Genomic DNA, 22,492 nt, shown 5'->3' on the forward strand with positions numbered 1-22,492 from the left:
AGACGTTTATTAGTGTGTGATAAACCATTCAGCCATAATACAATGGGCTTACACTGTGCTACTGAGTCACGAGTCTTTCTAAAAATACCAAAGGCAGACTTTTCATTTGTTCAGGTGGGCAAATTATTGAGTGTGTTTATTTCTTTGTAGGTTTCTACCTAGTCTTTATTGCATACTGTCTCTAGCCTGGACCACCATACAACAGTGTATTTTTGAGTATGTACAGTCAAGGCCGAAAGTGTTGGCACCCCTGAAATCTTTCTGAAAAGTATTTCTCAGAGAACGTTGCAATTACACGTTTTCTGTAAATGATAAAAGTCCAAAAATGGGCTGGACAAAATTATTGGCACACTTAACCCTTAACTTAACAATATTTGGTTGCACACCCACTGGAAAATAAAACAGAAATCAATCGCTTCCTATAACCCTCAACAAGCTTTTTACACCTCTCAACTGGAATATGGACCTCTCTTCTTTTGCAAACTGCTCCAGGTCTCTTATTTGAAGGGTGTCTTCTCCCAACAGCAATTTAAGATCTCTCCAGGTGTTTAATGGGATTTAGATCCAGACTCATTGCTGGCTACTTCATGACTCTCCAGCGCTTTGTTTCCATCCATTTCTGGGTGCTTTATGTTTGTTTGTTTCTGCTTTCTGAAACTGGGCCCTACATTGCGACCCAAAATTCTTTGGAAATCTTCAGATTTTATGATTCCTTGCAACATAACAACCCCAAAACATCTTTGAACCTCCACCATATCTGACTGTAGGTGCTGTGTTCTTTCCTTTGTAGGCCTCATTCTGTTTTCGGTATACAGTAGAATGATGTGCTTTACCAAAACGTTCTATCTTGGTCTCATCTGTCCACAAGACGTTTTCCTAGGATTCTGGTTTACTTATGTACATTCCTTAAGGATTTTGGCTTACTTATGTACATTTTAGAACTACGGGGTGCTCCTAAATGGTAAATAGAGCAGGTAAAACTGACAGTGAGTGTAGAAACAAAAAGGTGGTTTTAATAAACAGTCTGTGTATATTTTATTCAAATGTTTTTACTATGTTCAAGACTAAATAACACTTTTTCACTGTACTGCATGTGCACTACAATGTTTTACAACTGTAGCTTTTTCAGTCACTTATCTATTATCCCAACCTTTGTTCAGACAAGGTGCGTCTTGCCACACATGAGTTGTTGTAGATGACAACCCACAGTATACATGGCTGATTTCTCAACTATTCAAATTCTAATTGTAAATATTAAGAATGTGGCCTACAATCATAATGACTCAATGATAAACATCTTATTTAATCCTTTTTTTTTATATTTAACATTTATTACAGAAATCCAGAAATCACTCAATTGATACTGGTTATTAAGTTTATTGCTTTTGCTGTTTAATGAATAGCTAGAACAAAGTGGGAGTGCCTTTTAGCTGCTGTGAGTAAAGGTCCAGCACTTACACTGACTTACACTGCCCTGACTTATGGCTTTGACCACATGGATTTTTAGGCTGAGCTGGATGGATGTTGTTGGATTTCGCTTGCTGATTCTGTTCACATAAAGTCACTGTACCAATACCCAGGGATGGCAGAACTCTGTAAGTAACATCAGTATCCTAGAACTGTGATAATTCTCATCAAGAAAATGACATGTAGTGTAAAGAACGATGGTGGTCTTAGTGTCATATTATTATTATACATATCTAATTTTTGATCAGAATATGTTAATGCCATTTTTAATAGAAATTACATTAATTAATCACCATCACTGAACAGCTGTGTATGTTATTAGAATAAAATTAAGGAAACACTAAAATAATAATAATTAACCATAAATAACAGCATATATACATTTTGAAATTATGCATAAATGTGTTATACTTTACTACAAAGTTATAAGCAATTTAAGCAATTTTTTGATGTAGCAAAGTGTAGATATATTTGGGAATTAAATGGCTAATTTATTTTATTTTTCAATGTTTAAAGTTTTTACAGTGTCTTTGATGGTTGGTGATTCCGTGTAGTTGACAATTTAACGTACATTGTACATGCATTGGTTTTCTTTCACAGTGTAGTGAAAAATATCCAGTCTGATTCTAATTAAAGACTATAGCAATGGGCAAAGTTCGGAAAGGTCTGTCAGTCTTTGTGCAAGTATGGATATTTGGGAGCTGTCTCTTGTGTTTGGGTAAGTTAATTCATGTACACCTAGAGTTCCTGTACTAGCAGTATTTATTTTTGTCATTCCTTCAGTAAATTGTGAGATGATTGCTGCGTTTATATACAATAAAATAATAACAAATATTTCAGTACTGTTTTTCAACTGTTTTGAACTTTTTCCATATTCAAATATCATGCTATCTAGGATAATAATGCAATTCAATGAGCTTCCTCTTATCTTTTCTATTACATCCTGCAGCTTCCACCAATCCAAGCCTCTGGGGGCAGAAGGTGGCCTTCGTGGGCCATTCGTGTTACTGGCAGCTCAGCAAAACTCGTACTGTGCCATCTTTAGAAGAACTAAGCGTGTGTGTTGACGTCTGGCGACAGATTGTCACCTCCTGGACTGCTTTTGTATACAAGAAGCCTAGAGAGCTCAGCATTGAGCTGGGCTTGGCCGGAAAGGGGGGCAACTTGAAGGCCTGGCTTTTTGGACATGAATGGACCGTTGCATATGACCTGCCCCTTCAACAGTGGCACACTGTTTGCCTGACATGGTCAAACCGCTCCAGACAGTTCCAGCTGATTGTCAATGGGACTGCGAGCCTAAGAGCTAATGTGAACGACTCAGCACCCAGTAGCCTGGCCCCAAATGGCACACTCACTTTGGGGGTGTCCCACAGTTTGGTCGGTGGAATTGTGGACATCGAAACAGGGACAAACTTCATAGGAGAAATGACATTGTTCCGCATGTGGCAACATGAACTGAGCCCCGAGCAGCTCGTACACTTGAAGTGTGTGAGTGGAAACGTTGTGACCTGGAGTATGAATGACTGGGAGTTCCTAGGCTGCCCTCCCATAACTGACCACAAGCTTAAGTGTGGTGAGACAAGGCTTTACATCTGTTGAAAGGAAATGTTCCTCAATGATAGGAAAATGCTTGAATAGTGAAGAGTTTCTGACCTGCAGATTTGATCTGCAATTCTATAATATGTTATAAACAACAGATAGGTAACCCACTCCACACCAGACCCTGACTTTGAGGTTCCAAACTCTGCTCACTTGTGTGTGTATGTGTTGTTGTGTCCAAATCCTTTACTCATCCGTTCATATCTGCTTTAAATGATTCTGCCTGATATGTAACTTATGGCCCTAGTGAATACGCTGGTAGAACTAAGAACTGTTGTTAGGTGAGATTGTTTCAGTAAAGTATTTGGACACTGCAGGTCACCAATGGTTTGCTTCAAGAGCCTGACCTAAACACCTACATCTTGCTGAGCTTCATTATTAAGCCATATTTCTATACAAACAGAGCCATGAATACAAAAAACCCCAAAAAATTGGCCTGAAAATGCCTTTATTCACATATTTATTCACCAAAATACGATGTCAGTTTAACATTTATTTTTAAACACTGTCTGTCACTGCCCAGCAGAGCCACTGCTACATTCAGTTCACACAGGCTACACTGGATACAAGGCAGCAAATCTAAAATAATTAATAAATAAAAAAATAAATAATCTTACAGAGATACTTGGGCAGCTCTGGTCAAATGATACATTTTGTTAATGAAGTGTAAACAAACTAAATATAAAAACTTTCTGGACATTTCAGAGCAAAATATGTTCTGAATATAACATGTTGGGGAAACTGCATAACATATTGAATGTGCCCTATTTAATGTTTTTAATTTTAATGATCCATATGTTGCAATACATAAACAGACATATACATAGACAGATATAGGCATTGTGTTATATCCCTATTAAATTCACTGCAAAAGCAGAATACAGGACAGTAACGACCCACATTTTGAACATGCAGCAAAAGCAAAGTGAACCACACTTTATGCTGCATTATGCCACTATTTTTAAACCTATAAATAAATAAAATAAAATGATATATATTTTCTTAAATAGCCAATTATCATTATTAGCATTGAGACTGATGTCAGTTTGGTTTGCATTTTTTCTTCACTATTGCTCTGTTATGACACCTCTGTTAGACTGACTGATCATCTGCATCTCATTTCAGAATGGTCAAAGTATAAAATAAATATGAAGCTGTCTATCACACAAAAGATCAGTGGTGACCAGAATGGGGATGAGTCCAAGGCGATTGTGTTAAAATGGGTGAGAGAAATGAGATCACATTTTTTTCCTTCTCATAACAGCATATCCAACGTAATGGATTTTGTAAACGTTGGCATCTTCCTTTCCTTTCGTTTCAGCTGGAGAGCATTTTACCTCAGGACGTATTTGTGAAGTCTGTGTTCCTGTCACGTCTAAGGTAATTTCAGTTCTACCATCACATCTAAAATGTTCTTATGCGTATTCTTTACATCTAAACAACCTTGTTGTTAATATTTAAAGAATATTTAAAGATCATTAACTGATCACTGGCGATTTGATTGTGATATTTTTGACATCTTTGCTCCTTATTTGTGATTACAACTAGCCAGACGTACAACACAGACTGTATCCTGTGTGAGGCTAACGATGCAGAAGTTATGGTATGATGACACGAATTAATAGATATATCATTTCACATTGAGTGCAAACTGGGATCTTGCCCAAATGTGAGCTATGCTAACCCAACATTGTGCTATTTTTGTAGGAGACCAGAAATGTATCATCCAAAAAAGAATGGTAAAAAAAAAGGTTGATGAGCTACATGCTCTACATACACTGTAAAAGTATGGCACAATGACTGGCTAAATCAGTCACCTGCTATTGGTCCTCTTTCAGATTTCCTTCCTTTATTTTTTTTAGGTTTAGCTGCCAGGTGTACCTGATGGTGAGCCCTCAGGCTGCTGTAGATGAGACTCAGAAGAAGCTGTGGACACTGTTAATACTCACCTACAACTACAGTGACCTCACCATCCTACAGACAGATCCAGCTTCCCTCGACATCCTTCCAGTGGGTAGGTGTGTGTTTGTGTGTGTCTAGAGAGGTAGCGTGAGAAAGAAATCAAGACCACCGGCTCAAACTGGTGTGATGGGATGTCTATGCTGCCTGGATCTCCTACCCTCTTTAAGAATGGGGTTCTACAATGGCCCTACTAAAAGGCCCTACTAAAAACAATGGTTTTATGACAACTCAAAGAACCCTTTGGATGCTTAAATGGTTTCCAGCACTCTCCATAACTTTAATGTTGAGGCTGCTGCAGACTGAACAGGCACATATATACAGCTCCGGAACAAATCGAGACCACCCTACATTATAATACATTTATGGGTAATGTGTTTAGGGAAATTAACATTTACACTGTATTTCATAAACTATGGACATTTCCCCTACATTTCAAATAAAAAATGCTGTTTAGCTGTTTAGTGTCTATTTGCACAAAAACAACTGCTCAAATAATGCAAAGGAATTATTGTAATAATTATAATGCAAAGAAGTTATTATTCAAATGTAAACAACACTGTACTAATATTTCACATTTGAGAGCATTCAGAAATCACTATGGTGAAATAACCTTGACTGCCAATTACAGCTTTCCTGTCTTGGCAGACTCTCCACTAGCCTTTCACATTGCTGTTGGGTGACTTTATGCCATTTAACACAGGCAAATTTGCTGTGTAGTGTCTTGGACTAGGAAGTGAGTGATTGGCTTTTTGAATAATTGCTAAGTAACTCGATTGCGATGCTTCAGTGGCAATGATTACTGTATTGGGAACGAGCTTGCTAAATAATATTAAACACACACATCTTTTCTGCTTTCAGTTTAACTGTTAAAACACATACGTGGGTTTTTACAGGGCATGCTTTTGGTTAATGAACCAGAGAGATGCCTCTCTTTTAGTTGTTCCTCAAAGCAGGACAAAAGGTGATGCTGCTTTCAGCAATTACGCTCCAAGCCACTGGAACAGCCTTCCAGTAGAGCTGGAAGCTCTAAAGCTGATATTTTTACCAGTCCGGCTTTTGTTTTGACTTTGTTGTCAGTAATTTTTACTGATTATTTTATTCTATTTTTGTTTTCATTACTGATCAGTTTTACTTTTCATTGTGTTGTATTTGAGTTGTACTTTTTTTTTTTTTTACATTATTTAATGGATTATTTTATTATCCATTGTAGTCTTCTTGGTTGGAAATTCCTGTTTTGAAACCTACTTTAAGGCTTTATCAGTTGTTTCTAAAGCATTCTGAATTTAGGTCTGATTTAGTGGAAAAGTGCTGTATGAATAAAGGTAGACTGATCGAGCGATCAAACTCATTAGACTACGATAGAGGAAAGTTCTCACCATTTCTGCTGGGTGGTGTGACCAACCGCCATAGGCAAATTCTCAGCATTTTGCGTACCTTAAGTGTTCAGATGTTTCTGAGTTGTAAAATGGTTCTCCCATATATCACATTGTATCAGAAAGAAACCTCAGTTCCAGAAAACACCTGTTTTTTATTTTTAAAGTAACATGGGAACATTCTTAAGTAACGTGAACTTGAGCAGGTGGAAACTTACTGCTCAGTGTTGCAGTGTGACATGTCTCCATCAGGGGGCTTTTGTGTGCGTAGTTTAAAAACGAGTAAACAGGGGGGGTAGAGAGAAGATTAGACACTTACCTTGTTCAGAAGATGAGTGCCAACACACCAGTTGGAAGGTGAGTTTAGTGCTTGGAGTCATTTGGCCAGTTTGTACTGAACACTCCTCACCGTATTAGTACTTCATATCAGTAACTCCTGGTAAGCGTTCATGAATTAAAACCCCATTGCTGCCTTCATTTTCCATCATTCTCCATCATTTAAAATTGTACAGACGGTAAGCAAATTTACCATCCAAATTTCCATTATTTTATTGCCTGTTATAGACAATGTAAATGTATATATACAAATCAAATGAATATTATCATGATAATTATTATTATTATTATTAATAATAATAATAATAATAATAATAATAAACACAAATTTCATGAACAAGAAATGAAATGAAAATGGCACTTGCCGTTTTCTGCTCAGATTTTTCACAACATAAACCTTATGTCCTACTTCTTGTTGCAGCAATAATTCCTGAAAACCTTCTGAACTCTACAACCTCAGGCTAGTGTGAACCTTTTTCATTCCTCCATTTCTAGAGGAAAAGTTTCACGTGTGAAATCACTGCAGGGCAGCTGCTTAACTGTGCTTTTTTCCCCTTCAGATTTTGAAGACACCTTTTATAGAGTTTATATGAACCTCACAATGAACGGCTCTGCGGACAATGCAGCACAGACTCTGCAGCACTGGGTGACTGGACGTTCACATACACTCACACACACACACACGCACTTGAAGAACACGCTGCGGCGGGTCTCAGGATGACTCTTCTCACTGTACTTCTTGCTCTTGTCCTGTAGCTTCAGCAGACATTAGGTGGAAATCACAGGATGATTGTTCTGAATTTTGAGCTTACAACACCTGCAAGGTAAGTGCCCTCTAAACTGTGAAGACTTGCATTTCAAAGTGTCTGCATTAAAATAACTAAACATAACTGTTGATGTAAACAAAGTCAATAAGAGGGTTTTGGTGGGAAACACTCTGTTCTAGCTAAACTTACTGACTCACATTTTTTCACCTGTGGCTTTTATTTACTGTACAAAACTATCAGTGGATCTAGGGGTGGGCAACATGGCACAGATATTGTATCATGATACGTAAATATGGTCTCACAAAGACATTTTGATGATACACAATATATATCACAATATTCAAACACAGACAAAATACACTAGTGATGCCAGATTTTGAAAAACAAAATCTTAATACAGTGCTTTTTTCATCATTTTCTGCACATTTAACCATGACTATTCTATTTGTAATGAAACTGTAATAAACAGTTGTTCAGTATTTGCTTAGTACTCAAGGTTCACAACATGCTCAGAAAAGCAGGTAGTTTATCAAAATAAAGACAGTTACAATACTAAAATATTGCTCATATCTTCTTCCACTGATGCATATTGTGATAAAAACTGTGTCTTAATATCTTTCCATATCCTTACATATTATTTGACAATTTTGCCCCATTTTATTAATAATAATAAAATAGCTGTAAATGTAAAAAAATGTTGCCACTTTGAATGAATTTGTTTACTTCTTATAGTACAAAAGTACAAATACATTACAAAATATAAATGAAATTTATATTTTATACTGCATTTTAAAAGGTAAATTCAGTGCAGGTTTATTTAAGTTACATAGCTATTCTAGTCTCTGACAGAAATTGATTTGGAGCGACATTATTCATGAGCACTGTCACTACACCAGATTGGTTTACGGTCTTCTCTGTTTTGGTTTCCTTGGGGACATAATGACAGACGCAGACCTTTGCCAGACTCCAGGTACGTTATTTTAAGATTGTGAAGGCTGAGCTACATTATTGTGTGGATAATCCAGGCTATTTTACCAGTGAAGTGAAAGCTGAGAGATGTTCCTGTGTGTTATATGTGGCAGGTTTGGCTGCACCTTCCATGTCCAGGCCTTGGCTCCAGTGAATGTCACTGAAACAGGGAGGCTCATTTTTGAGCTCTTAACCAAAGGACTTTCCAATGGTTCCATCACAATTACTGTCGCACATGATCAAATCAACATCGTTCACATAGGTATGAATCATATACTCTATCTAAAAATAATACCTGAATTTACACACACCTTTTATGTCATTCGTTACACTTACCGTTCATCAGTGGTCTCTTTGTGAGCTCCACGTACATGGAACTTCTTTATACAATTACAGACTGTAGCCTCTGTCTGTTGTAATGAAGTCACCCTGTAATCTATTGACCATTGGCCAGTTTTAGACCACAGGATGACTGTGCTCATTATGCCACCCAAAAATATCCAGCAGTTCGGCAGTCAGAAAAACCACTGATAAAGTATGGGATGGCCAGAATTAGAATATGAATATAAAGCAACAGATGGACCAAAGTCTCTATACATGTTGACAAATATGTGTCATGCATTTGTCTTTATTTCCAATATAGGGCAGAGTATGGCCCAATATAACATAAGGTAAAATGGTACAGATTATTTATACAAGATGCAAGGGTGTTGTAGAGGGGATGGATATGGGTGTGTAGAAGAGATGCTTAATACTTCTTTCTCAGAAAAACAGAGAACTTAGGTTGTGCTCTATTCTTCTTCTACTTTCAATTCTAATTCGTGATGAAGATGTAGTTCCCCTCTCTACAGCAGTGTATCGAGAGCTAACAGTAAGTTATTTGATGTTGTAAAAGCCAGCTGTTCATGCAGATTTTAAACATGCTGTTTATTTGTACAGAGCCTGGGCACTGTCCGGAGGATACCACTCAAAGTGTTTATGGCCTGTACATATGGCCTTCCATACCAGCCCAAGACACAAATGAGATGAAATGTGAGAAAGGCCACAACTCTGCTAAAAGACACTGGTAAGTAGTTCACACACACTTTTTATTATGCACTTGGTGGTGCAGAAATATTCTGTGGGTCCACAGAGACACTGAAACTGAGAGTGACAGGTCTTTGGTTAGCAGTCCCCTTTTCCATGCACCACTGCATCACATAGAAAACACTCCATATGCACAGTTTTCAGCTTGCTGGATCAATTGATAAGTCTTTTCATATGATTATGGCAAGCAATATCCCCAACTGAACATAAGCCTTGGAAAGAATGCCTCAATTCAGCCTGGTATCTCTGATATTAATCATCAGACAGCTGATAACAATGCAAATTTAATAACTCAGATAGAGGCAATTTATTTTATGGCGCTTCAGCGTTTGTACATCGTAGGGCAATGACTCTTTTCTAACGTAAGCTGCAGCTTTGGGTGTGTTTGCTCTCGGTATACTGTAAATGCTGAGAAGGATTTCTTTTTTTGGCTCTATTTTATCTTTTTCATAAGCAAACGCAGGTTGACAGATGGAATTAAATTAGAAATATATTTGGGAAGCTTGTTATTATGAGTGTGCTATTATACCATTAATATGTTGATAATAAAATCATTTGAACCCTTTTTGTTCATTTAGTAAATTGGACAGTAATACTGATGGAGTGATCTGGGATCCCCCAGATATGTCCAGGTGTGAGAAGGTCATGACTGACATTGATGATCTGGAAGACATCACAGTTACTCCAAGTAAGTTCTGTAAATCAGTTGTTTATGTGGCGACCTCCATAATCACTGTGTTCAACATATAGTGTGTCACTTCCGGTGGACAAATTTGAAGCAATAGTGAGTTAATTATGCAGATACATTTACTGGATTGTTTAGAAATTGTTGGAAAGCCTTTCTAGATGGTCCTACATGAAACCTCAATATAGCATTTATAGGGATCAATATAGCAGCAGAAGGGTTCCAAGGTATCATTAAGAGTCAGATACCACTTTGCCTTACTATATAATGTACTATATTACTGCCCTTTTGTTTAGAATGTAGAAAGTTATTTTGTGAAACTATATGTCATTTTTTGTAAATTACATTAAAATTGTAATGATTCCTCATAACCAAAGAAAAAAAATTTGTTCAATTGTTAAAGCAACATTATGTAGTATTTTTCATATGAGTCATATTAGTGTAAGATCTGATAATATTAATCCACTGCCATCGTCCACATGCTACTTTTACTTTAGATGCCGGTTCTGTATCTCTCAGGGTGTTGACAAATTCTGTGTAGCGTGTGTACTTTTAGGGGTGTCTCAAAGTGTAAATTATACTTCTTGACTGGCAGGGAAGTTTTTTCGCATAATGCTGCTTTAATTTAAATTATATTACCCAAAAAGGTAAAGTTAAAACATCACTAAAACAAGCATTACACTATAATAACACTATTTAAGCAATAACACTATTTAATGATTTCATGAACATATTACACAGTTTTGAACTCAAAACCCAAAGATACCTAGTAAACCTGAAGAAAAAGACAATTTTTAAATCTAAATCATCAGTGTTGCAAAGGCTCAGGGTGTTAATAAGATACTGTTACCAAGTGCCCAAACCTTCTCACAGGCCACACTGGTCATTTTAATATTGTGATTTATGTTTGATTAGCTACAGAGACTGTGTTTACTATTTCTCAATATAAACAATATTAATACAACATATTCATTATTAGGGGTGTAATTTTATATGTACTCACACATGTATATATGAACGTCACACTACAAGGTACATGGTGGGGTGCACACACTTGCACAGAGAACTGTACTGAACTGTAGTGGTTTAGGAGTATTGCTATAATTACTGTAGTCTTGTTTGCCCCTCTACCCCGGTCCACCCACACAGCTCAGTCCTCTTCTCCCTCCTTCTCGCTGCCATGTGTAGAGAGAGACTTACACGCTCTGCCTTTACTCTCTTTCTTCTCTAGCTTCTGTTTTAAACTAAAACAACTGAAATTAAACAGGTATTTCAGTGACATTCTGACATTTTAATATTTTATTTTAGCTCATGAAATCAAGATGAATGACAGTGACAAAGACGATGTGTCTTTTCTGTTGGTGTTGCATGCTAACATTTACACTTTACTGCTTAATTAACACACTACAGCCTGTATTAACTACGGCGGGGGCATTATACTGCATTAGATGGAATAAAAAAGGAGCCTGGGTTGGTATTATGCTTTGTTTTCCCACTGTACCGAACTCATACTGAACTGTGTGATCTAAACAGCGGTGTGAACCAAACTGTGACTTTGTGTACCATTACACCACAATTCATTATAAATAGACCCTTCTAGAACAATGTAAAGATATTTTGCAACTATAATTTATTTTGGAAACTTTGTACATGTACTTTGTACATACAGATTTAGATTAGACTAGATTTACCTTTGTCATTATTGAGAAAGTACAGGTACAAGCCAGTGAAATACATGTCACCTTAAAGGACTAAATGAAGCGATAATGACTCTCATCAGCTGTCATATTGTTAGAACTACACTCATCGTAGTGAAACAGTATCAGACGCAGATTAGTCATTATGCAGCTATTATTCCAATTAATATCAGCAGCTGATGCACATTCTGACCTTTAAAGGGATGCTATTTATGTGATATTCTTTCCAAGTATGGAATTACAATAAACAAGAGTATTAAGGCTTCAGACTTCGATTGAACAAACCCCAAATCAACCAAACTCTTCTTTCTTATCCCCTCCACCCTTCCCCTAACAATGGTACCTCCTAAACTCACCACAATGTTTTCACGTACAAAACATAAAGCTGCAATAATTACTAGAAATAGGTTATCAACACATATGTCATATGTCATAAACACATACACAAATCCTCCAATCACTGAATATAGGTGAGATCGTGGGGTGACTGCCAGTGTAGAGCTGACATTTTCTTTGCTGCAGTTAGACCAACAAACAGGATGTGATTTTGCTGGTTCGATAGTGGCAAGGATGAGTCATCATTTCAAAGCAGCAGCAGATATGGTATGTCCGTATTAGGCAGTCAGCATTCAGCAGAGTGTATTGGGTCATTTGCTGAAAAATCTTTAATAAATGACTGCAGAATTAATTTTTCTATTTAAATTTAGACAAATATAAATAAACTCCTTCTCAAGAAACGTCAATATTTGTATTTTCAAAGAATGTATCATTTTCATTTGATTCATTTTGGACCAAATCATTGAACCACAGAACCACTTTTGGCAAGGCCAGCATTTCTCATCCCTGGTCCTGGAGGCAGGATCAGGGATGAGAAACGCTGGCCTTGCCAAAAGTGGTTCTGTGGCCAGAACATCTGACCATCGATGACAGACAAGAGGCTAGGTAAATCAGACTGTGCAAAGCAACACATGAGCTATATAAGTGTACATCAGCAATGTAAACTTGAGTGGTTGATATGATGTTCAATGATTTGGTCCAAACAGAATCAAATGAAAATGATACATTTTTGAAAATACAAATACTATAGTTTCTTGAGAAACACTGTGTTAGACATTGTTTGGGTGGTGGGCCACCCTCAATCTAATAGTAAAAAAAACAGCTAATAAAGTGGCATTAACAGTTTGTGCACGCCTGGTCAAATTAATATTAGGTTGGGATCCTGCCTAACAGTCTGAAAAGTGAAATACGAAATAACTGATCCCACATACACACTACCATGTCCTTGTCATATCAGCATCACAAACAGCAGAAGAGCTCTGACAATGCCTCTGTGCTTTCTCTTTCTCAGACAATTCTGCAGATGTTGTGGACATGATTGAGAACCTGCTACGTAATGAGACAGACCTGAGTTCGTCCCAGCTGAACACTGTGCTGCAGAAACTGTCTGAGGTCACTGACGTGGGCATCATGACCACTCAGCTGGCTGACAGCATCATTAGTGTGGTTTCGAGTGTCTTTGATTCCACATCCTCTCTCGCCCAAGCCACCAACCAGTGAGTAGAGCTGCAGCTAGAGGTATTCTGTGTAATGAACCAGTAAACCTGAATGACAGTATCAACAGTTTCTTAGCAGTGAGTTTAAAAGGCAACTATAAAGCGAGTTACTAACTAGTGCATGGTATATCATAAAGCATCAAAAATGTGCAGCACCCTTACATTGCTTGTGACCCTGTTGTCTTTTCTCTACACTCTCCTTTTGTATGTTTCAGAATTCTCTCTATCACAGACCAGGTGGGAAACAGGATGGACTTTTCAGGATTTTGTCATAGCACCACAGTGCCATCACTGGCACTGCAGCTAATCAATCTGGAGCCTGAGGAGTTCCAGGGCCTTACGTTTGGAGTGTCTTCTTTCCAGACAGGCCTAACTCCTGAGGTGAGACACCCTCAAATCACCACTGATCAAACACTGTAGATTACCAAGAACATTATATATTAGTGGTGGAAAAGAATGCTAAATGCAGAGTGTCCAGGATGCTGAAAGCAGAGCGTCCCAAATGCTGAATGCAGAGTGTCCCGGATGCTGAATGCGGAGCATCCCGGATGCTGAAAGCAGAGAGTCCCAAATGCTGAATGCAGAATGTCCCGGATGCTGAAAGCAGAGCCTCCTGGATGCTGAAAGCAGAGCATCCAGGATGCTGAAAGCAGAGCGTCCAGGATGCTGAAAGCAGAGCGTCCAGAATGCTGAAAGCAGAGTGTCCCAAATGCTAAATGCAGAGTGTCCCGGATGCTAAAAGCAGAGCCTCCTGGATGCTGAAAGCAGAGCGTCCCAAATGCTGAATGCAGAGTGTTAAAATGCCCAGTATTTGAAATGTGGAGCTGAAATCTTAAGAAGAAATTGCAGACGTGCACAGACAGTATGCCATACACTGATGTTTAGCAGCTGTTTTTGATGTGTTTGTGCTGTCTGTTCACTTAAAGAAGGAAACTAATTATTCAAAACAAATTACAGACATTCCAACAAGATAATGCCGCACAATGTCGCACAGTTCATTAAGTTTATGTTGGTCTCTGGACAGCAGTGAAGGATCATTTGAAGATCCCAGAAGATCTCAATGTTTGGCATGATGCGTGATTGACTGTAATACCCATTATTTGTTGTGGATTTCCTGCTTTAAGTAAACAACCAGTATTGCATGCATCTAAAAGTCCAGTTTATCCCCTTCCCATTCACTCTACACTGCATAAACGGACAGCTCAGAATAGAGTACTCTCACACTGTTAAATGAAGGCCAATCTTCTCTCTATTACAGATATTTCTTGACCAGACCTTTGAGGAGTCATCTCCCAGTGGCTCTGTGGCATCTATATCCTTGCCCATCATTCTGGAGAGCTTCTTCCCTCCAAACAGTATAAACAGAAGTCGCGTGCAGTTTCATTTCTACGGCACAGAAAGGCTCTTCGAGGTACTGTAACCGCCTTCCACCTCCATAGTCCTTGTTTGGTCTTGAAATGTGTTATGTATGAAACACTGTGCTAATTTTAACAATCAGCCTTGAATATTCTATTTCTAGGACCCTAACAGCAGCCTGACACTGAATTCCTATGTGGTGTCTGCCAGCGTAACCAATGCTACTGTGAATGAATTGAATGATCCAGTGGTTGTCACTCTCCTCCATCTTCAGCCCAAGGAGGTGTGTAACAGCATGGATCTTCTCATTTACACCCAAACAAGCTAATAAACTAAGAAACATCAACTAGTATTAGGGGGAAATGTCCTAAGAAATGCGGCCACCAGGTGGCAGTGACCTTGTTGGATGAGCAGCAAGGAGTCTCTGCCTCTAGGGCTCATAAAAAGTGATTTCTGTCAGCCAAATGCTGTCTTACATCAATGCAACTGTTTGATCAGTTGGTTCATCATCATAGCCATATAAGAAGAATGATTTACTGCGTGTTCTCTCCTGCAGGACTACAGCAAAGTCCAATGTGTTTACTGGGACTTCGAGAAGAACAGTAAGATTAATTTGACTGTGTTCTATAAAAGGGTGACATCTGTGAGCGCAGTGTATTTCACTGTCAATGTTTATGCTTTGTCTGTGTGACAGGTGGAAAAGGTGGATGGGATGATAACGGATGCCAAATTAAACACACTAATGCCACTCATACGACCTGCCTTTGCTCTCACCTTACACATTTTGGAGTGCTGCTGGTGAGCAAACAATATGAATACTCTAATACAGGGGTTTTCAAATGCTTTGCCACTATGAACCTCATCCTGTGGGGGAAAATATTCCATGGCCCTAAACAGGATTGTTTCATGAGTACAGTAACTGTTCAGATGTTCACAAAGCACATTATGGCCAGTATGTACCATCATACGTATTTGATAGAAGCACTAGCTCCTGTCCAGTGATATGTGTCTTTTGGCTTTTGGTGGTCCACTGAGTTTTTATTGTATTTTCTGAAGATTAACTTAACTTTATACCAAGATATAACTTGGTTTATTCAGGGTGCTTTGTGAACAAATGTAGCTGGGCTAGCTTTATGGCCTTGTTTGCCAGATTGCCACATTGTATTCTGCTCTACTATCACTGTTCTCACGGTTCTCACTAAAACAAGACTACATTATCGGCACTGAACTCTAAATGTACTTGATTTGAGTTATACGTGTTGTGACATTTGGGCATATTTCATAAAAGGTTTATTTTGGCATGTGTCAAAGTTTATATCGACTTAGAAAAAATAAATAAAATCGCGGATCCCCTGGCTATATGTCATAGGCCTTGCATATACTGTCATTGTCATATTAAATCCATCAATTAATATCTTTAAGAAGCAGCATTGTTATATTGTGGGAATATTTAAAGGATAAGAATGGACTAGAAGTGGCAAAATACTGATACTTAAATGATTAATATTGGACAACACATATCCAGTATTTTTCCCACTACTAAGCTTTAAAATGATTCTCATTTGTTTATTTGCAGTACTTCTCTACTGGGACAAGTAGACAAGCTAAGGGGTTTTGCAATAGGTCAGCAATGGGTGCATCTTAAACCAGCTGAATACATTTTGTGGAAGGGATGTCCACAAACATTTGGACATGTAGCATATTTCAGACTAGATTTGAACTCTTCACTGTCTGACCCAGCATTGGTACAGAAAGTCCACTGATGCTGAAGTACTAGCAAGGACCAATAGGATTTTTATGGCACTGAGGTTGAGAACATTTGTCCTTGTACTGTAACGTTACCATTTAATGACACAGTGTTTACTTATGTGACAATATATTGAATATCACAGCAAATAGTATTTGATACTGTTTACATAATCCCTGAATCCTGTCTTTTAGGATATCTCCAAAACTCCAATAAACCCTAAAGATGACATGATCCTAACAGTCATCACATACCTGGGCTGTGGGGTGTCCTCTGTCTTTTTAGGCATCACCTTGCTAACATACCTGGCTTTTGGGTGAGTTCACACTGCTGGTATATTGAGGGTACTTTGTAACTTTGTACTTTGAAACATTAAAATCTATTTTGCTTTACTGTCACTGTTCCCACTAAAACCAGACTACATAGTCGTTACTAAACTAAATTTACTTGATTTTACTGATACATGTTGTGACGTTTGGGCATATTTCACATTAGGTTTCTTTAGGCTCATGTCAAAGTGTATATCAGCTCCAAGAAAAATAATAAGATGGCAAATACTCTGGCTGTTATGTAATAGGCCTTTTGTATAATGTCATTGTCATATTAAAATCTTGCTAACATACCTGGCTTTTAGGTGAGTTTACACTGCACCACATTATCACTGCACATTGACAGAGACTAAATAATGTATAATGAATCACTATATTTTGCTGCTTACCATATCACAAAATTGGCATTGGTGAAACTGCCATAAGGCTGAGATGCATATTTGCCATTAGTAAAAAAAAACAATTTAGTCCAATTTAGTCTCAATACTAGTATTTTCCAAATTTCCAGTACAGTTTGTTGCACCCTCCATAATCCAATGCGATCTGTCCTGTTCTCCTGTTACAGAAAGCTGCGTCGTGATTACCCATCTAAAATCCTCATTAATCTATCAGGGGCTTTGCTGGGTTTGAACATGTGCTTCCTGGTAAACTCTTGGCTTGCTGGATTCAACAATTATGGCCTATGTATTGCTACAGCCACCATTCTCCACTACTTCTTATTGGCCACGTTCACCTGGATGGGACTAGAGGCGATAAACATGTACCTGGCCTTTGTCAAAGTCTTTAATGTCTACGTGCCTTCATACATCCTCAAATTCTGCATTCTTGGATGGGGTGAGATATAGATTATGTGTATAGCACATTATTGATGAGCATTCAGTTATTAACCTTCAGGGGTATTATGCAAGAACTACTCCGAATAACTAAAGAAATAAATTATATAGCTATGGGCCACATTAGGGCAGTTCATGGGCTAAAGCAGTCCCATGTGCAATATACCATTTGGTGCTTATCCTGCTCTAAAATGTCATCTAATCAATAATTAAAAATCCAATAATTAACTTAAAAGTAGTAAACATGAGCTGGGCAATTTCTTCTTCCTTTCTAATATTAGTTATTATATTTAGTTATAATAATACCAATATTAATCCAGTCAGGCAAGGTTTACACCAGTATCTTGTGTGTATTCTAAGAACAGTGTGTACATTTCAATTCATGTTGACCTATTTTAGCCTATTTTAACCTGTTGAGAACTGAGAGCAGGGTCTTCTGAGTTTGCTGGCCGGTTAAAGTGTTTTATGAACCAGTCACACATATTTTAAAAACTCACACATAGATTTAAATAAGTCCCACAGATTTGAAACTATTGACCCTACAGGTGACATTTAGAAATGTGAGGGTTTCAGTGTTGTGTATTCCTGGACATTTTTGTTCAAAGGGCCTAAAATGCTGAGAAATACAAAATAGGATGCAGGAAGACTAGAGCTAAAAATGTAAAAAGAATCGTCAGAAAAAAAGAAGCATCAATTTATTAGAGCCATACATGCTTTACATTTTTTCAACCAAACCAGAAGATACAGACATACATATTTGTGGTTTTATGCCATGCTGAAAACGTAGTAACACTCCAGTATTTCCAGACACACTGTAGGTCAACATTCCAGTAGGTCTGCATGTGTAAATATATAGTTTACATCCTTAGTTTATATCAATGAACTAGCATCAGTAGTCAGTCATATCAGTGGTATCAGTATATTTTCTTAAGGTTAGACAAGGCAGGGTACACCAGCATAAAAACAGTGCTACTGGGATCCGAGCAATCAACACCATTAACAGAAACTAGAAATTAAGGACATAAACCATAACATAAATAAATCATTTAAAGCAGCAATTTAAGAGTGTGAGGAATTAAAGAAATTGGTTCTGCTCATGTGTACTGCATACCCCTGGTGCTGACGAAGTGAGTAAGTGGATGCAGTTGAAAACCTAAATCAAATGTTTTTTAAATATTAAAACCTCTAAATGGTTTAGAATTAGTCTTTATATATATATATATATATATATAAACATCCAAAGAAAACAAAGCCAAACCAAAATGAAAGCTACTTATACAAAACACAAGGCTAAAGCACTTGGGAAAGGAGGTATGACAAACTATTCAGGGGTAAAACAAATGCTAATGATAACGTGGAACGGGGAGGAGATGAGGGAGTAGACGAGTAAGGGTGGAGCCAGAAACAGGAAACTATGATGTCACTTTAAATTAGGGGCTGTGACATTTGAATTTTGTTATTTAATAAATAACATACAGAGTAATTTGTAGTAAAATGTTAGTGAAGGTCATTGCTGTGTGTTGCTAATCTCTGACTTCTCTGACATTCTTTCCAGGTTTACCTCTGATAATTGTTAGCATAGTGCTTGCTGCAGATAAAGACTGCTATGGCAGTGCGATGTCCATTACACCTGTTGAGAGTTCTGCACCCTTGTAAGTGTCAGTTTCACACGCATGCATCCTTATGCTGAAACACTTGTATCAGAGTTGGATCACTAAACCAGAGCCGCCTTCTCTTCCTGTGCTTTCTGCAGTTGCTGGGTGCAGAATGACGTAGCGTTCTTTGTGACCGTGCTGGGGTTTGTGGTGCTGATCCTGCTCTGCAACATCAGCGTGTTCATCATGGTTCTGGCTCAGATCCGTGGGTTGCAGCTTAACAAAGGAGTAGGCAGGAATGGCAGAGCACTACATGACCTGCGCGTGGTGGCCAGCCTCACTTTCCTGCTGGGCCTCACCTGGATTTTGGTCTTCTTTGCCTGGGGTCCGGTCCGAGTGCCGCTCCTCTACTTATTCGCTGTCCTCAACAGTCTGCAGGGTAAGAGAACTGGAGGGCTGGTTAAGCTAAAACCATCCTCGGATGGTCCTGAAGTATCTAGACACCACTTCCTCCAATGTTTCTTATGGGTATTGGGAGGTTGTCTGCTCTTTTCTGCACGGATAGTCTCTGGTCTTTTTGGAAAGCTTTCAAGTAGATGTTGGAATGTTGTTGCTGGGATTGGATCCATGCAGCCATGAGAACATTACTGAGGTCAGGAACTAATGCTGGCATATAAGATCTGAACTGGGAATGACTACCCAACTCACCATCCCAATGGTGTTTACTGCAATGATCCTTTTACACCTCAGAAGAGCATAGAGTCAAACTTAAAAATCCCTAACTGACCAGCTCAGATCTTTCACAAATCACATATTATTTAAAAAAGGAATGTATCTTTCTACATTTCTAGACTATAAAGATTACCTTCATTTTGTCTTGGCAAATGGTGTAATGTCTTGCACTACTGCTGCTGGATGCATGAAATATTCAAATATTCAAGGTGTTTAACTAACAGATGCCAGAATATTAGCACCACTGACAGCAAGTAAACACCCAGAGCTAGATCCAGGTTAGAGCATCTCCAAAACATGAGGCCTTTTGGGATGTATTCCCGGTATGCAATGGTCAGTATCTACCAAAAGTGGTCCAGCTGGTCCAATCAAAAGTGGACAACCGGTATACTGGCAACAGAGTCGTGGGCAGCTAATGCTCATTGATGTGATCCACGGATTTAAAGGATCTGCTGCTAACGTCTTGGTTTCACCGGACGCCTTCAGAGATCTTACAAAGGCCATGCCTTAAATGGTCAGATCTGTTGTGGCAACACAAGGGGGAGCAACTCAGTGTTAGGGAGGTGGAGTTAATATTGTTGCTCAGTGAGAGAACCTTCAATACAGTGATGTATGTGTATGTAGTTTATGACTTATGCATAATTTATTATGACTAACTGAACGTTTGTGTTTCAGGATTCTTCATCTTTGTGTTTCACTGCCTGATGAAGGAGAATGTGCGCAAGCAGTGGAGACTTCACCTCTGCTGTGGAAAACTCAAATCCACTAGATACTCAGGTCGGGGTTTAAGCTCAAGAGCCCTTTGATATGATCCTTTTCGACAAGCGTGTGTCAAATTACATAAGCTCAATTACACTGCACAGACAAATATCATAACCATTTACCATGAGAATGGGATGAATTAATGAAAATTGCTGTGTGACTTTTGACACTCAGATTGGAGCAGATCAGCGACGGCGGGGGGCAGAGATAGAAGTGGGAAACTGGTTCTCACACCGTCAGAAACCACGAGTGAACGGAAGATCTCAGACTCCTCCAGGACTGGAGAAGACAAAACACAGGACAGAGGAGACAGTGGCACCAGCTGACCGGCCTAGTGCTCTTCAAAACTTTGAGGAACTCCATATAAAGGAATGTTTCCTCAAAATTATAAAAAAAATCTTTTACAAAAAAACAAAAACAAAACAAGAAACATATGAACAAAATTCAAACATCAGGTTACGAGTATTGCTTGTATTTGTTCACTGTACAGTGAAAGTGTTGACTCGATGTGGTTTAAGACAAGTGTGTAAAGATTTAGGCATGCAGTTTTTATAAACATGATCCTGGATAATGTACATCTGATTTTTTCACTGAAATACTGCTTTCATTTGTTTACAGTGAAGCAGTCTACTCACCTAAAACAAGAGAAATGAGCTGAAAATTTTGATTATCGTGGCCTTTCTTTACCATCGATTTGTCTTTACTGTAACCCTAAACCTGTACTTACAGAGAGCACTGTGCGTCATGTAGCATTTGGAGACAACTCCAGCAGCTTGTGAAGGGCCTTCCATATATTGAGGAGTGAAGTGAAGAAATCCTGTCAGTTTGTACATGAAGAACTCTCACGGCTGTTAACTTGTTACTTGTTCTTACAAATTCCAGTGATCAGAGTGAGATAACACATGATCACACATGTGTATACAATAAAGAATTTCGTTTTCAGTAGATAAACACTAAATGCTGTGTGCGTATGACTGGCTGAAACGCCTGAAATCTGATTTTGCATTGACCTAAAATTGACCTTAAGTGACCCTCAATGTGATGCTGAAATGTCAGGGAAACATCCATGTACAGCACATAGAGTGGCATCCAACGATCTGAGACCATTTAAAAAATCTTTTTCATTTTAACTCTGAAATAAATAACAGTTTTTGAGAAAAAGTACACTTTCTGTGTGTGTGACATGGATCATGTTCAGGCCTTTTGTACAAAAATCTGATCGCTTCTGTTAAAGCAACATAATGTATTATGTGCTTCATATGGTTTATTGAGCCATTTTTGGTTCTATAAAGAACCAATATGTGTGAGAAATTGCAATGCAAAAAAAACAACAACATTTACATTAAATGAAGGTTCTTTAAAGGTTCTTTAAAAGATGATTTAGACCTTTTTCTTTATGGGACCAGAAGTGGTTCTTCTACCTCTGACTAAAAGAACCACTTGAATCAGCTTTATTATTAAGAGTGCAGGGACAATAGTGTCTCTGTCATCGCCACTCTGGGCCCAGAACGTCTACTGCTGCATTATGATAGTTAACTTGTATAATTTGTATTTCGCTGCTGTCCAATGAAAACCATGTATCTCTATTTTTGTCCGTTTTTAGTTTTCTTCATCAGTCAAACCCTGTAGCTGCTCTGTAAACTG

General features: G+C 38.2%; 1 protein-coding gene across 2 annotated transcripts; it reads left to right on the forward strand.

The window, feature by feature from the left end:
* The first annotated feature begins 1,505 nt into the window (after nt 1-1,505).
* Nucleotides 1,506-21,945, forward strand: adgrg4a (adhesion G protein-coupled receptor G4a). Of its 2 annotated transcripts, XM_072663622.1 has the most exons (27): nt 1,506-1,595; nt 2,068-2,185; nt 2,417-3,040; nt 4,192-4,289; nt 4,388-4,446; nt 4,615-4,669; nt 4,774-4,805; nt 4,929-5,080; nt 7,159-7,197; nt 7,298-7,383; nt 7,494-7,561; nt 8,451-8,474; nt 8,587-8,735; nt 9,413-9,539; nt 10,138-10,247; nt 13,290-13,494; nt 13,710-13,875; nt 14,753-14,905; nt 15,014-15,133; nt 15,407-15,452; nt 15,545-15,648; nt 16,792-16,913; nt 17,492-17,760; nt 19,315-19,411; nt 19,513-19,793; nt 20,762-20,863; nt 21,023-21,945. In XM_072663622.1, the coding sequence occupies exons 2-27, from the start codon at nt 2,113-2,115 to the stop codon at nt 21,172-21,174; spliced, it is 3,513 nt and encodes a 1,170-aa protein (XP_072519723.1). In that variant the 5' UTR covers nt 1,506-1,595; nt 2,068-2,112; the 3' UTR covers nt 21,175-21,945. The 2 variants fall into 2 exon arrangements, with proteins under 2 accessions (XP_072519723.1, XP_072519724.1); XM_072663623.1 differs by lacking the exons at nt 1,506-1,595; nt 2,068-2,185; nt 2,417-3,040; nt 4,192-4,289; nt 4,774-4,805 and having other exon boundaries at nt 4,389-4,446.
* Nucleotides 21,946-22,492: the final 547 nt, after the last annotated feature.

Source organism: Salminus brasiliensis, chromosome 19 (assembly GCF_030463535.1).
Source record: "Salminus brasiliensis chromosome 19, fSalBra1.hap2, whole genome shotgun sequence".
Taxonomy (NCBI): Eukaryota; Metazoa; Chordata; class Actinopteri; order Characiformes; family Bryconidae; genus Salminus; species Salminus brasiliensis.

Bases quoted from the DNA above. Each gene is read 5' to 3' on its own strand.
- adgrg4a (XM_072663622.1), top strand. From the start codon at position 2,113: ATGGGCAAAGTTCGGAAAGGTCTGTCAGTCTTTGTGCAAGTATGGATA. The intron at 10,248-13,289 runs GTAAGTTCTGTA...TCTCTTTCTCAG, and splicing joins AGACATCACAGTTACTCCAA to ACAATTCTGCAGATGTTGTG. The intron at 15,134-15,406 runs GTGTGTAACAGC...TCTCTCCTGCAG, and splicing joins TCCATCTTCAGCCCAAGGAG to GACTACAGCAAAGTCCAATG.